This window comes from Lissotriton helveticus (genome assembly GCF_964261635.1).
Source record: "Lissotriton helveticus chromosome 1_1 unlocalized genomic scaffold, aLisHel1.1 SUPER_1_unloc_50, whole genome shotgun sequence".
In the NCBI taxonomy this organism is placed as follows: domain Eukaryota; kingdom Metazoa; phylum Chordata; class Amphibia; order Caudata; family Salamandridae; genus Lissotriton; species Lissotriton helveticus.
The window spans coordinates 1,484,239-1,499,468 of record NW_027611693.1 but is presented as its reverse complement, the minus strand read 5'-3'; the positions used below and the strand labels follow the sequence as shown (position 1 = coordinate 1,499,468).

At 43.5% G+C, this 15,230-nt stretch overlaps 1 protein-coding gene and 1 long non-coding RNA gene across 2 annotated transcripts; both read right to left on the bottom strand.

Annotated features, from left to right (window-relative positions):
* Positions 1-1,284: 1,284 nt before the first annotated feature.
* Positions 1,285-4,290, bottom strand: LOC144806171 (uncharacterized). The gene is made up of 3 exons (XR_013605711.1): positions 3,981-4,290; positions 3,560-3,627; positions 1,285-1,883 (listed from the first exon to the last, which is right to left on the bottom strand). It is a non-coding gene; the product is annotated as an uncharacterized LOC144806171 (long non-coding RNA).
* Positions 4,291-7,855: 3,565 nt separating this feature from the next.
* LOC144806164 (uncharacterized) lies at positions 7,856-10,944 on the bottom strand. The gene is made up of 6 exons (XM_078672588.1): positions 10,910-10,944; positions 10,119-10,230; positions 9,210-9,579; positions 8,814-8,915; positions 8,045-8,144; positions 7,856-7,859 (listed from the first exon to the last, which is right to left on the bottom strand). The coding sequence occupies exons 1-6, from the start codon at positions 10,942-10,944 to the stop codon at positions 7,856-7,858; spliced, it is 723 nt and encodes a 240-aa protein (XP_078528714.1).
* Positions 10,945-15,230: the final 4,286 nt, after the last annotated feature.

The following is a 15,230-nucleotide window of genomic DNA, read 5'->3' as shown; positions in this document are numbered from 1 at the left end:
CCCAGCATCCATCCATCCCCAACCCAGCATCCATCCATCCCCAACCCAGCATCCATCCATCCCCAACCCAGCATCCACCCATCTCCAACCCAGCATCCAATTAACTCCAACCCAGCACTCTGAAATAAAAAAGCGACAAAGACTCCCATCTATCCAGTGGCTATCGCAGCATGATAACAATCAGCGCAACTGCCTGCCTGTAGCGGTCAATACATAGCCCCTGCAGGGCGCACCAGTAGGAGACCTCTGATGTTTGTGGTTGGGGTCTCCCACGGTTGCTGAGGGCCTCCCTGACATTGAGAGTGTGTGCCTCGGAATATACCCTGACTCTGGGGGATTCGGCACGGGCCGACCTGAACCCAGCTGCCTGGCCCTAAGATGGCGGCCATTGTGCCCAGGGTTAATTGCGCCCAGGTACCTGGGACTTGCCTGACTCTAAAATGGCGCCCAGACTTCAATTTATGACTATGAGACCCCATCTAAGCTTGGAGACCGTTTACTCTACCGTCTTGGGCACCCGCGAGGTTTTTTCACTCCCACTGCTGATCTGCCAGATCTGACCCGCTTCCCAGCTCCCTGCCTCCCCCCCCTCCTTCCCTCTTTCCTCTTTCCTCTCCTGGGGACTGGTTTCTTCTGTCTTGGACTTTTGCAACTCTAACTATTGTAACCATGTGCCCTTTACCAAAGCACTCCTTCTCCCCTTGTTGAGAAGGGATCTAACATTTATACCCTGGAGTATGTAGGTAAAGACACTCGGGATCCAGACTCTTCTCCTGCTACACCTCGGCGACGGGAACTTATACTCGGCTGGGTTATTGTCTCATTACCCCTGAGCTGGCACGGCAGGTTAGGGAGGTTTCCTATCTGGCGTGGTATGTATCTGACCACTCCCCGCTTCTGGTGTGCCTGGCGAGGGGCCGCTGTGGAGCTTATACAGGCAGTTTATTTGCTGGCGGTGTCCGTCATGGCAATGAAAGTGACCATGCCCCAGCATATTTTTAATAAAGCACTAAAAAGAATACATAATCACACTCTAATAATTTATTTTTCAAATGTTTTCAAAATAATTTTCACTGAAGTACAATATTGTGTTCTGGATATCCAAAAATAGAATTTAGAATAATCACCACAAACTCTGATATTACAGTAAACAAGTTGTAAAAATAGTTTGCATGTATCAAAAAAGAATAAATGTGAGCACCACAAACACCGATATTACAGTAAAGAAGTTGTAAAAATATTTCCAATGTATCAGAAAAAATAAAATGAGCACCTCAAACAACGATATTACAGTAAACAAGTTGTGAAAATAGTTTCAATGTATCAGAATAACTCATTTCACCTCACTGAGAAGGTTTCTTTACTTCTCTCACAGTACTGCAAACTGAGAACACAGTTGAGATCTTGGTCATTATCAGTGTAAGCATCTGTTCTTGGAATGTAGAGCTGTGGATTCACATGTGCCCTCCCACCTCCCCCGACACCTGTGGTTGTTGCAGTTGTTATTATTTACTTAACATACGCATTGACAACTCTGTACTACACTTATATACTGCATTCTCAACCTCTTGCGGGAAAACAGTCTAACAATGGAATTGATGCCCATGCGCACTATCAACAAAAGAAGGAGTCACCTAATCTCGTGACTGGAAAGACTTCTTCAAAGAAAAACTACTTTTAAACATCCGTAACCAAAACTAGATGGCACAATTATGCAAATCATGTGATCTACAGCTCACATGCGAACACATCTTTACCGACGGTAAGTAACTTGTTCATTAAATACATTTGCTACATTTGAAAACTTCTTGATGTAACAAGGATGTTGCATCTTTTCGAATGCATTCAATATGTATCCATCTGCAGCATTGTTTACATAGTGCCTGTTGGAAAGATAGTAAAAAAAAAATCTATTCACTTTGCATTGTAAACAGGTAAACATGTTTTTTTCATTTGTAAACTGAAATTAGTTTTCAGAGTTTGTGAAAAAAATCTGTAGGAAACTGCACTTATTTGAAATGGTCAACCATAGTTTGTGACTGATATCTAAAGCAACTTTCACATAAAGTCACTTCGTTCATGCTTACAAGGTCCCCAGTGCCAGTGCTCTTTCCTAGCATGGTAAATGCATACTTGTTCCACATTTCACACAGTCCCCAGTCAGTGGCAACAAGCTCAGAACCTACTTCCACCAGAAAATCAGATCCCTCTACGTTCCTCCAACCTTGCAGTAGCCAAAACCACGCGCGTCCACAGAGCCAGAGCAAGATCCTTCTCCCACATCGGAGCCAAGACATGGAACAACCTACCACAAGACCTCAGACACGCCCCCTCTTTGAACACCTTCAGAAAGACCCTCAACAGTCGCCTGGCACAGCACTAAGCCGGAGAGCCACAGTTAGGGGGACAGAGCACACAAGCTCAAAGAGGCCCTATCACCCGCAGGACACGGGGCAGCCAGCACAGGTGTGTGCTGATTTGCGTTGGGGCGAGTGAAGAGATTGTCGGCCCTGAGGACCTCCGGAGAAGGCTCTTCCTGTGTACTACGAGAGTGAGGGGCTGAGGTGGCCGGGGTCTGGAGTAGGCGCGGTGTCAGGCTGGAGACAAGGGCTGGGCACAGTGAAGCTGGGGCCCCCCGCAGAGGTGGCACTGTAGCTGCAAAGAGCAGTGCCGAGCCCAGGGCCCAGCAGAGCAACACAGCGGAGAGACGCCCAGCCACAAGTAACTGCCGATCCCGTGCCCGGATACATTGGGCCATTCAAAGGCGCAGCACTGCAAGCAGAGACTGGCTAGAGCTAACGAGAGCAGCAAGTGGGGTGGCAAGGGTACCCCATGACGCCGTGATAGCACCTTAGAGGAGCAAGGGGCACCAAAAGCAGTGGGTGGTCGGAGGCAGCAAGGGCCAGCTCTGCCTGGGGAACGACATGGACATGGGTGCAGCACTAGAAAATGTCCTCACGCATTCAGGCTCCTCCCCTCCCCCCCGTAGACATGGGTTGGCTTCATAGGCTCAGGTCCATACTGGTAATGGAGCGCATCACTGCTACCTTGAACAACTCCACTGACACCTTCCAGAAAATTTGGAGCCCATTCCTACACCTTCTCTCAGCTCAATTTCACAAAATTACCCTGCCTCAATATCTGAGGATGCTGCGTCTGCCGGAGCTATGAAAGGACCTGCCCACAGCCTAAGGAAATGGTTGAGGGCTCTGGGACCATTGTAAAGGTACTCAATGAAGACCGTTCAGGGGATGCCGGATGGAGAGGGGGTTGTGGGGTTTTGGTTCTCAACAGGGGCAGCAAATAGCACGATGGACTCTGTTTGGGATCTCTTAGTGCTTTCTTCTTTTTGGACTTTCGGTTACCGCTATGCCTAGCCTTGCTAAGAGGCTGTCTTTGCAATGTATGAGTCACTGTATTACGATGATACAATTGCCCCTGTGGGGTTCTTTGTTTTTAGGAAAACGAATAAATACATTTAAAATTAAACGGAAATTTGAAAGTATCTTTAGCCAGACCTCTACAAATGTTCCTATTAAAAATAATTGTGTATATTTACCATAATGTTTTCCTGACCTACGTCGGAAGTTATTTCGTTGCAGACACCGCAGAAATCTTCGACAGAATCTAAATGTAATATTGAGGTAGATCAGCACATCTTAGCAGGAAAAGTAAAAAACGTAAACTTATCTCTGGGCATCTGGTACATGTTTCTAAGTTTATTCCTAAGACTTGATATTGCTGTGACAGAGTCACAACTGTTAAAAACTCTTTCTATTGGCAAGAAAAATGACCTTTTAACATACTCAAAAACATAATTGCTATACCGTACTATATGTAATATAATGTACAAAATGTATGCTGTGTACTTTTAAAAACGTTGAAGAAATAAAAATAGCTACCAAAATCATCAAAACATTCTGTTGACCCAAAGGCATGACACATTTATAAAATTGAGACATGAAATGTTAAACTCAAACCTGATGACTCCATTAGATCCATTGCAATTTTGAATCTAAAATCCTCCATAAATGTAGAATTTATTAAAATCTCTGGAACTGGCTGTTGACTGATGTAAAAATCTGCAAACTGAGAACACAGTTGAAAGTTTTACTTTCATCAATTAAAAGTAGAGTAAAATGTATATGTTATCCAAATGAACAAGTTAAAGTGAAATGGACGTAAAAACAATTGGTCTCAATATGATATCGGTTGGAAAGCCATCATCAGAGGTCTCCGGCCAACCGCATTAGGACCATACTAGTGGTCAGAGAGATAATCTGAGGGGAATACTGCTCTGCTTCCAACAGGCTCTACGGCCTCATCCGGCCGGATTTCTGAAGTGAAATCCCTAATAGGCAGCATGCGGTGCACCCCTAAAATCCATGCATCATGTGGCGGACTGTTTAAACTATTTCATTAGTGAATTTGCCCTCACCTGTAATTGTTTATGGTCATAGCCTTCTTTACTATTTATAAGTACTCCAATAACAACAAGCATTTGCAATGCAATAGGTCTCGCAATAGAAAAGTTTGAGCTTTTGTTGTGTAAAATGTAAAAAATAATAATTTTTGTTTATGTTTTTCAAAATATAAAAGTATTCATTTTGTTATTAGAAATGCCAATAGTTATACAGTTAGCAAATGTTACATCTATAGCATTAGTAAAGGTACATGTTTAGTTTTCCCCTGTCGTACATGTATTGATCTGAGAAATCACATTGTTTTAACAAGAACAGAAGTGAAAACATTTAACATATTTTTATGACATTTGTAATAAAGCTTGAAACATTGACAGAAAATATTTGAAGCAGTTGTTGTTGAATGGTTGCACAGATTGATGCTGTTGTAGCGCATAGTGATGTTGTGGTGCCCCTGAGTGATGCTGTAGTGGTGCTGAGTGGTGCTGTGGTGGTGCTGAGTGGTGCTGTGGTGGAAGTGTGCACTGCCGGCTGGTGGTGTGTGTGCCTGGTGGAAGCGTGCACTGACGGCTGGTGTTGTGTGTGCCTGGTGAAAGCGTGCACTGATGCTGGTGGTTTGTGCCTGGTGAAAGCATGCACCGACGGCTGGTGGTGTGTGTGTGACTGGTGAAAACGTGCACTGATGTGGTTGTGCGTGTGGTTGTATGTGTGGTTGTATGTTGTATGGCGGGCGTGAAACTTAAAGTACGGCCGGCCGGCCGTAAAAAAATAATTAGGGGAGGAGAAGCCCTGTGATGTGGTGTCACGGCCTGGCGGCCGTGAAAAAATGCAATTAGAACTGAGGGGAGAGTGGTGAGGAGAGTGGTGTTGATAGGGGAGAGTGGTGGTGAGAGGGGAGGAGAGAGTCAGGCCTGGAGAGCGAGGAGAGGGGTGAGTGAGGAGAGGGGAGAGAGGCGAGAGAGAGGTGAGTGAGGAGAGAGAGAGGGATTGGAGAGGGAGTCCTCAGAAGGATGAAAGGCTGAGTGGAGCCACCAATATTTGAACCTGTGACCATGAGGTGAACACAGGCCGCTACTGTGGTTGCATTCGTCCACTGAACCACAAGACTCGGCATAGCAGGGTCGAAAACCAGGTTATGGAGTAGCAGGGCAAAGCATGTGAAAAGGGACAGAACCGGTGAGAAACGTGAGACAGGGGATGGCATGTGAGAAAGTACAAGGAGATCAGCGAGAAAGACGGGAGCTGAGATAAAGGAGGAGAAGAGGGTTAAAAAATACCGCAAAAGATGACAGATACTCCAGCACAAGACCAAATGTTATGTAGGCAAGGGGGACCTGGGGAGAGCGCAACGGGGGTGGGCAGGAGAAGCAGATGCGAGTCACGGCCTGTGGCCGTGATGGAGAGGGAGGGGGTGGTTATTAGGGGGGAGGAGAAGGGAGGCCGGCCGAGCGCACGCTGGGGAAGCCTTTGGGAGGGATGGTTTGAATAAAATTCCTGCAAGCAGCCACGAGGAAGCAGCACAAGTTTTAAGAGGCACCAATGATTTAATAATAACTTGGAGAATTTTCGCCTTTGGTTCTCGACTTTGAGACATATGCTGACGTACTATAACTTTTCATAGGAATCTCATCAGAACTGCCTGCACGGACTTTAACTATGTTGAAAACTGAGCAGCAGGTGGTGGATTATCCTGAAAATGCGGCAAATACATAATTATGCGGACAGAGAAAGGGTAGAAAAAACAACTGAGGAAAGGTGAGATATAGGTATGCGATATTGAGACAACCAGGTGGGACAGACAAAGCAGTAACAATGGTGGGAGACAGGTGAAAGAGAGGTGAAAAGGGACAGAACCGGTGAGAAACATGAGACAGGGGATGGCATGTGAGATAGTACAAGGAGATCAGCGAGAAAGACGGGAGCTGAGATAAAGAAGGAGGTGGACAAAGTTAAAGGATGTACGGAGAGAGAGGGACAGAGAGGAGGAAAGGTGGGAGGGAACACGGCCTGGGGGAAGCTGGCTGGGGAGGGGGAGGAGAAATCCGAGTAAGGCTGTGTGCGGGGAAAGAGGAGGGAGGTGCTGGAGCTGGGGAACATATGGCCGTGAAAGTTTATGGCCCAAAAGCGCGTGCCTGTGGCCACGTGAACTCGAAGAAAACCGCACCGAAAAAGCCATAGTTTGACGAGTATTTTGACCACTAGAATTCTAAAAACCATAATTAACTTCAATAATCTCTCATTCGAGAATATGATCAATTATTCACTTTGATAACAAAAACAAATTAAGGTTTATAATATTAATAGGAATTTATCATTACCAGCATGCAAAAAACACCACAATTGTAGTTGTCCTGTTGCTTTATGTTAGAATCAACCACTAATTCCCAAAGCTCATAGTCAGGATGCTCCAGTGCCTGTAGGAAATCCCTTTAGAGACATATGAAAGGTTATGTAAAATATTAGAGTTTGTAAATCAGAATAAAACAATAAAGATGTTACATTGTTGTCACAAATAGTGATCAATTTGTAAAGTTTGTGAATTTTATTATTTTGCAATCTTAAAAGTACTAAATAGATAATGGAAACTGTATTTGGGAAAGGGCACCTCCAATTTCTCAAGAAGACTTTGTAGGTATGAAGATTTGCTGGCAGTGAATCGTAGACTAAAATTTTCTTTGTAAAAGGTTTCAATATCTGTGGAAATGATATAAAAGCTGTTTGAAAAACAACATCAGCAAGAGAAAGGGAAAAGTTTCAGAAATAGCCAATGTATATATTAAAAAAACATGGTAGGCCTCTCCAACTATTACAACCACTCATATTTTTCATCAATAACTTTCAAACCTCTGAACGATAACTAAAAAATAAAAAAATGGCACTTACGAAAAGAATCCAATGATTGCCAGTATTTGTAGGACAAAGAACAGTTTCCACAGTTTCATAAGATACCTGCATAGAATAGAATGTGCTCATTAATAACTTTAACTGTCATCCTGACTCCATACGTTCAAAGGTATCAATGGATTGTTATCCAGAATTCTAAATCTATAATATTTACTTGGATGACAAGTACACAGATTCACAGTATACCAACATGTGAAATGTTGGCAATTGTTCATTACGTTATTGTAAGTGTCTTGTACACTTCAACACTAAATCCATCAGTTACATTAACAAATCATTACAACCTGAGACTGTGAAAAGTCAAATAAGAGATTCAAATATGTACCCGGAAAACAGGCGACCGGTATTTGCCCAGGAAGATAGAGGATGACACTGTTGCAGAAAGTGCAAAACACTAAGGTTAAAATAAAAGGACATCATTACACACATTGTAAAACAATTGTTATCTTGGTGTACATCTGTGTGTGATATTTATGAAAATATACATACATTGGATCGTGACATACATAATTTGCTAAGGTACGCATCGATTACCTAAAAAAAAAGAATTACACTTAGTTAAGTAGTGCATGATTACAAATCTGCTGGAGCAAGGACCAACAGACAGGCGTGAGCGCGGCGGTGGCGAGACATACTATACTGACTATCGATGTTATAGAAACCAACCTCATCAACAATCCATTGGGGCGTTTTTGAGTGAACAAAAGGAAAAATCATACAGTTTTATGTCGGACACTATTGCTTCCAAGCGTCCCATCACTGGTTTCTTCCACACATCCAAAAGTGATTGCCTGGTCTTAGATCCCGAATCTTTTAAGTCTGTGGAAACATAAGTGAGAAACATAAGTTAAAACAAGTTTTAAAGACACCTACATAAACTTCAAAACTGACAGTCACACCAAACAAATTACTTTTGCCGGGGTGCAGGGCTCAACGGGGGCACCATAGGTGCCTACTAGACTGCCATCCGGAGGCCTTGCACCCATGTGGGCCCTGATGGGGCCCCCCAAAAACAGATTCCCACAGTCTTTCTGTGTCGAAAAGGCCGGCACAGAAAGGCAGTGGGAATATGCCATCATAATCCCTCGGGCGGATATAGCCGGCTTTGTGATTACAGGCCCTTTTCTAAAACACAGGTAAGATTCCTTCCCAACGAACCCTGGCTCGTAGCCATTTCCAAGGGCATCGTAATTGGGGCCCTAAGCATGAAGGCTGCTATCAACAGCTACCACTTAGAGAGCTTTCTAATGTTGTCTAAAACCACTGAAAACCCAATAAAGGATTGTTTGGATTAGTGTAAGGTAATATACTTTTTTCGAAGTGAGCACCATATAGTAAACCAGCCGGACACAAAGTACTAAGATGTATAATTACCAAAATAGAGATAGTAAAATCAAGCTTCTTGTGAGAACACCCTACATCTTCAGTGTCAATATTTGTTAAACAATTTTAAAACAGAAGTATTAATAAAATAAGTAGCAACCTCACCCCCCAACAGCACGCAAGCTTGGTTTTCTGCAAAATCATCATTCTCCTCTGAAAGTGTTTCAAGTGGAAGAGATTCAGGCGATTCATGATTGGTCATGCTTCCTGAAAAATATTGATTTTGAGGTTGACAAAAACTCAGTTGGGAAAACAGACTACTCCACCATCCAAACACAAAACCCTACACAAAGAAAAAATACTATTCAATAATACCTTGTTTAAAATACCGTACTTTTAAAAACATATCTTTTGGAGAAAGTCAGCGTCACGTTCTCCTGCTCAACCTAATACCTTTTCACCAAATTAAGGAGACATTTACATATGTTGATAGTATATTATTCCGAAACACATCCAATTATCTCACATTGCATAACCAAAACATTACTTTACATTGTTTACCTTTGACGCTCGACTTATAAGGCCTCAACATGTCGAGATTGTGTGTTGTACGTAAAAGGATATTGCGATCATTAAGCAATTTAACGCGCTTTCCTTGGATTTCAGCAATAGTGTATGGTCCAGTAAATTTATGTTCCAAAATGCCTCCTTTTCTTGTAGCTTTCCTGCAATTTTTCAGAAGCACTAATTGTCCATCTCTGAAGGTGCATGGCTTATATTTTTGGGAAACTCTCTTTTTAAATTTTTCTTTTTGCTTTTCCTGGGCAACCTCAATATTCTGTTTTGTCTGCCTCTGCAACTCTGCTTTTTTTATTTTGTTTTCAACGATAATGCCGGCATATTCACTTTCAGTTGGGAGTATAAACTCAAGCTATTAAAGGAAACATAAAACGCAATCACTCATTTTCGTTATATAAAACTGTATTATTATATAAAAATTAAAACAAAGTAAAATAACTTGCTTTATTGTAAATAAAAGTTACGCTAAAGAAAAGAAACTATACACACAGAGAAATTAGATTTCATATATCAGAATCAGAACCAGAATACGCTTTATTCGGTATAAAATCAATTAACCATAAAAGCACATAAGTGACAGCATAAAATTTAGCAGTATAAAAATTTAAATAATTACAGGATATTTAAAAACCATCCATTGTTTTCCTAATTTTGACCATCAATTTCAAAAATTTCGCAATTTGCACAGTCTGTGATCTATCTGCCAACAGTTGTAGTTTGATAAAAGCAGGGCAACATTGTCTAAAGTTAAAAAGTAACCAGCAAGTGAATGTATGTATAATTACAAAATAACAATATGCATATTAAAACAGACTTTGGAGTAATCACTGACAACCAAAAAGCAACATTGTAAAAATTCTTTACATTAAAAACACAATAAAAATTCCATACCAGATCCTCGGAGACCTCACTTGGAAATCGTGCTTCTCGGCCGTACATAAGTTGGAAAGGGGAAACTTTTGTTGTGGTATGTGGCTTTGATCGTAAAGCAAACAATGCATGATCCAAAAATAAATCCCAGTCGTTTTGGTGCTCATTCACGCATTTAGACAACGTGCTGTAAAATAACAAAAGATTAGCATGTGGTATAATAGTTAATGGCAGTATATTACTTGCAAACCTATCAATATTAAAGAGAAAATATTTTATAAATAAATTGCATATCAACATGTGCATACAAAAAAGAATCAGAATTAGCTTTACCTTTTAATGCTAGCATTAGTGCGCTCATCTAAACCATTTGTCTGTGGATGATATGCTGCACTTACAGAACGCTCGATTTCTAAGAGCCTTGATAGCTCAGAATTAACCTGAAAAATACATATTTATATGTTATTGCCTGAAATGTAAGCAAATTGTAATTATTTAGTACACAGATGTTTAACAGTACCTTAAAAAGCACTATCCGACTAACAGGGCCAGACAAAAGCAAACAGACACCTACAGTATTAGATAATGGTGCGTTTGGACTTTAATTAATTTTGAGTATAATCTGTATGATAAATATAAAAAGCGACCTAACTAGGGGGCCTATTAGGATTGCGGATGGACCTGCGTCCGTCCGCCACCCCCGAGGTGAAGGGACCATCTGCAGGGGCATCGGCGGTCCCTCCGGTGCAATTAGGATGTGACCGCCACCCTGGCGGTCACATCCTGTATCTTTAACCTTGCGGCGGGTGCTGCTTGAAGCAGCACCCGCCGCAAGGTTAAAAACCATGTTTTACATTTACATGCACAAAGCGGCAGGCACCGCGCGTGCCTGCTGCTTTGGGCATGGAAATGCTGGGGGGTACCATAAATACCCCCATGTGCACCCCCACCCCCCACACCCTGGGGGCCCGCAATGGGCCCCCAAACACCAAAGACCACATGCTTTTCCACGGCGGAAAATCCGCTGTGGAAAAGCATGTTACACCGCACATCCTAATTTGGCTGACGGTGTCTTGCAGACACCGTCACCAAATGGCCTTACACACACCGCGGATCAGCGGCGGACGGACCTGCCGTCCGCCGCTGGTCCCACCGCAATCCCACCGCCATCCTAATCTGGCGGTGGGTGTTTTCTGTGGCCGCGGCGGTGAATCCGCATCCTCCAGGCCGGAGGATGCGGATTCACCGCCATCCTAATCGGCCCCTAAGTGTCAAATATAAACGGTTGTAAAGAATGGGTTATAAAAATGGTACGTGACTTGCTTCACTCGTGAAGACATTTGCATAACACTGATAAGTGAGTACCAAATAGTGTGGACCTGCTCTCTAAAACAGTAACAAAGGATTGTAACCCCAATGGTGCAATCATTAAGCATGGGCGGATTTTGCGGATTGGCAATCCGCGAACTTGCGTATTTACGGATTCGCAATCCGCGAAGATCCGCGAACTCTAGCGGATTTGCGGATTTTTCCGTGTTTTGTGTTGGCGCGTGTTCGCGCCGATTTTGGGACAAGTTCGCAATTGCGAACTTACTTTTCGGCTTGCAACGGCCGCGACTATGTTGTTTCTACGTCTGGTTTATCATCACAGGTTCACAGCACCCTCTGTTTCACCACTGCCACCCTCTGGGACACCCATGCCACCCTCTAGTACATCCTCACTGGCACCTATTAGGTTTATTTATCACTGTAGATTATGTTGGTTGAAAAAAGCAAGCACACCTGCCCTTCTTCAACTGCCATCAATTAATTTGTGTTTCATTAATGTGTCAGTAATTTTGAAAGTTCCAGTCTGGCTGGCACCTGCTTCCTTCCTTATCTGTAATTTGCTTTTTGTTGCAGTGAAATTTTTTTTTCACAGGACCTTTATGGTGCTATTCTATGAGCCTGCTGTTTGGGTCATAGCAGGGTCATAGAATAGTTGCAAACTCTGGAGGGGCCCATCAGGAAGCACTACCTTGAATGTTACTAATGTTAAGTTTGAACTTTTGCACCTGCTCATTGCTTTCAGTTTAGCTAAAATCGTTTTTTCTGCAATTTCGCGCGTTTTTTGGGGCGCGAATCCGTGCGAGATCGATTTCGGAAGCCGCGAATACGTGCGAATACAAAATTGTTTTTGTTGCGACGTGTATGTTCGCGTGATCTTGCGCGTGTTCGCGAGGCGCTTCTAGCTATACGTTTGCCAAGTTACCCTATCGGTCGTACACGGGCGCGGCCATCTTGTTGGCGTGATGTAATTCCGTTTCCGCCCGCTATGTGTAATCTCGCAAAGTGTGCTGCTCGCTAGTACAATTTCGCGCGTACTCGCAAGGAAAATCTCGCGCGAACTTACCCACGCGGTCGTGAACGGGCGCGGCCATCTTGTTTCTCATTCATTGCTATGGTTCTGGGCATGCTTTCTCTATCCTCTCTCAATCTCTGCCATCCTTTGCTTGTTTGAAGTTTTTTTGATCTAATTTTACTTATTATCTAACCCTCTATTTTTCTAGCTCTATATTTTTGTGTTTTCTGCAGCTTTTAGTTACCTTTAAACTACTTTTTTAAACTCTTTTCTTTTCTTCTTCACTATTCTATTTCTTCTTTATCATTTAAGTTTATTTCTGCCCAGACCATGGTAAAGGGAGCCGGGAAGCACCCTGAGAAGGGGAAGGGTCCCGCACCCCGTGCCCGGCTCCCGTGCGGGCGTTTAAGGGGGGAGCAAGTGGTCCCGAGGGAGATCTTCAGCGCGGAGGAAGTGGCGGCACTGATCTTCCACGTCCAGCGCCGCCTCCCCAAGACGATCCTGGGAGGCGGCAAGATCGCGACCGGCTATGGCATCCGGGAGCGTCGCAAGCGGTGGGAGAAGGTGTGCCGGGCCATGTACAAGATCTCTGGGGTCCGGCGCACATATAACCAGGCCACCCACCGCTGGACCGATGTCATGGACCGGGAGCGGGACTTGCTGGACGCGCTCGGCGTAGAGGTCCCCGGGCTTGGTGAGTAGTAGTAGTAGTACATTTACTACTCTGTTTTATCCTGCTCTGTTATTTGCAAATCTTTGTTCTTTACCAAGAGCAATAATGCTGCCGATTACATTGAGGTAAATTATATTTCAAAATCTTCTATGCATTTCAGGTGCACTGCTCTCCTTCTCAGTAGCCTTGCTTGCTACTATGCTTCTTTGTTTTGTATGTTGTGTTCAGAAGCATTTCATTGGCCTGAGAAATTATGTATGAGTGTACTGTAAAGAAAAGAACAGCGTAATGCTAGACAGTAAGGGTCATATTTTCAATTACCGGCGCATCCCTGCAAAGTAGCAGGGATGCGGCAGTAATTGTGTGCCATGCCACCACCACCCATTGGCCCAAAACGTCACAGAAGCCTTACGCATCTGTGCCGTAAAGGCAGCGCATTGCTGGAGTTGCGTGCCAACGATGGCGCAGCTCCAGCAATGCTCTGGGGTACCCTATCTCCCCAATGCTGCATCAAGCCGTACGTCGGCTTCAAGCGCGCAGGGTTTGAGTCATGCATCATTGTCCTAAAAGTGACTGATTGACATCTTGTAGATTTCCCTCAGCCACTTTTAGGATTCGTTCCTGCGCAGGTACGCCCTCCCTTGCGCCGGAACGCCCCCTGATGGCGCAGGGCTTTACAACGTGATGCATCGCCCATATGCCCATATGTGTTTTTTTTTTTAATATATACGCCGCACCAACACCATGGCGAGTCTTTTGTTCTGCCGCTGCGTCAGAAAAGGCACGCAACAATGGAGGAAAATCAGCCGCAACTTCCGCAAGGGACTTATAAATCAGCCCCAACAGACTGAAGTCCAGTCCTTCCTTTAGACAGTCACATGGCTATCAGAAGAAATAGTGGCGGTGGTGGCGGGTGGATTGATAGTTTGAGTATTCACTGATCTGCAAGCAGGATGGACTTTGTCTGTCACGTGTTGCGCACTGCTGCCTGCAGTGCCAGGCCTAGGCAAACCTCTTTAGTAGTCTGTTTATTGAGTTACATAGGAACTTTCTAAGTCAACGTTCCGCAAATCAGGCAATACGAATAACGTAGTATACCACATGAGATAGATCCCGTGGAATAGTTGTCTATCTATTTGCTATTTTTCCAAAATATGTTGTTATTGTTCTTTTGAAATGTTTGATTTGGTTGAAAAATCTCATCCATGTTTTCTGGTTTTTCTTTCTTTCATGTTGTACATCAGCTCCCCCCAAGGGCAAGAGGACACAGGAGGAGGGTGCTGAGGATGCAGGCCAGGATCGGGCAGGCGAGGGCTCCTTTGCTGGCCCCAGTAAGTTTACATTTTAATAAACAGTACCTATTTTTTCCTAGCGTTCCTCATTCGATTTTTTCTAAATCGTCTTTGATCTTCTTGTAGACTGGATATAAATTCTTATCCTGCCTCGAATATGACTCCCTGTGGTATTACTAGACTATTCTTATTAGTCTGTCTGTGTAGCTAACTAAGATTGGACATTTGGCAATTCCATTGGACTCCCATTATATTCAGCAATACCTCTATGCACTGTCTCCTTACTGACTAGATAGTGTGGCAGAGTCATTCAGCTCCCGAAGTCACCGATTATAGATCCCCAATGATCTCTAGATTATCGTACGCAGGACAAGAGAGTAGTACGGAGTCACAGCACAGTCAAGAAGTGTCAGAGGCACTCATGCTTGCAAAAATTCCAAAACCTTTAGCTCATCCACTCTAGTCTAGAGGAACAAAAACCACAGAGTCTATTTAAGTGTAAAAGCTTTATTAAAAGTAAACACATTTATTAAAATCTACTTTGTCATAAAACTATTTAACTGTAAACGGAAAAGTGGTTAGTGCTGACGATTAATTGGACACATTTCTTGTGGTCGAGCCGAACTCTCACCTAGTTTGAACTTGATCCTGGTCGTGTTCTTAGGACTCAGGAGTCAAGCTTCTGTCTGTTAGGAGAAAAAGTGGTGCGTGTTAAAAATCAAAAGCAAGCATTCATCAGTTGTGCATAAAAGTGCAGCAAGACAACAGCCTTCCCTGGAAAATGGGACATTTTTACTATGGAGTAGACAGTCACAAATTATTACATT

What these genes read in the sequence shown, in the direction of transcription:
- LOC144806164 (XM_078672588.1), bottom strand. Translation starts at nt 10,944, where the DNA reads ATGGTTTTTAACCTTGCGGCGGGTGCTGCTTCAAG. An exon ending in GCGGCGGGTGCTGCTTCAAG is followed by an intron (nt 10,231 to 10,909) that starts CAGCACCCGCCG and finishes TTTATTTTTGGA; the next exon opens with TCATGCATTGTTTGCTTTAC. An exon ending in GTGAGGTCTCCGAGGATCTG is followed by an intron (nt 9,580 to 10,118) that starts GTATGGAATTTT and finishes TTCCTTTAATAG; the next exon opens with CTTGAGTTTATACTCCCAAC.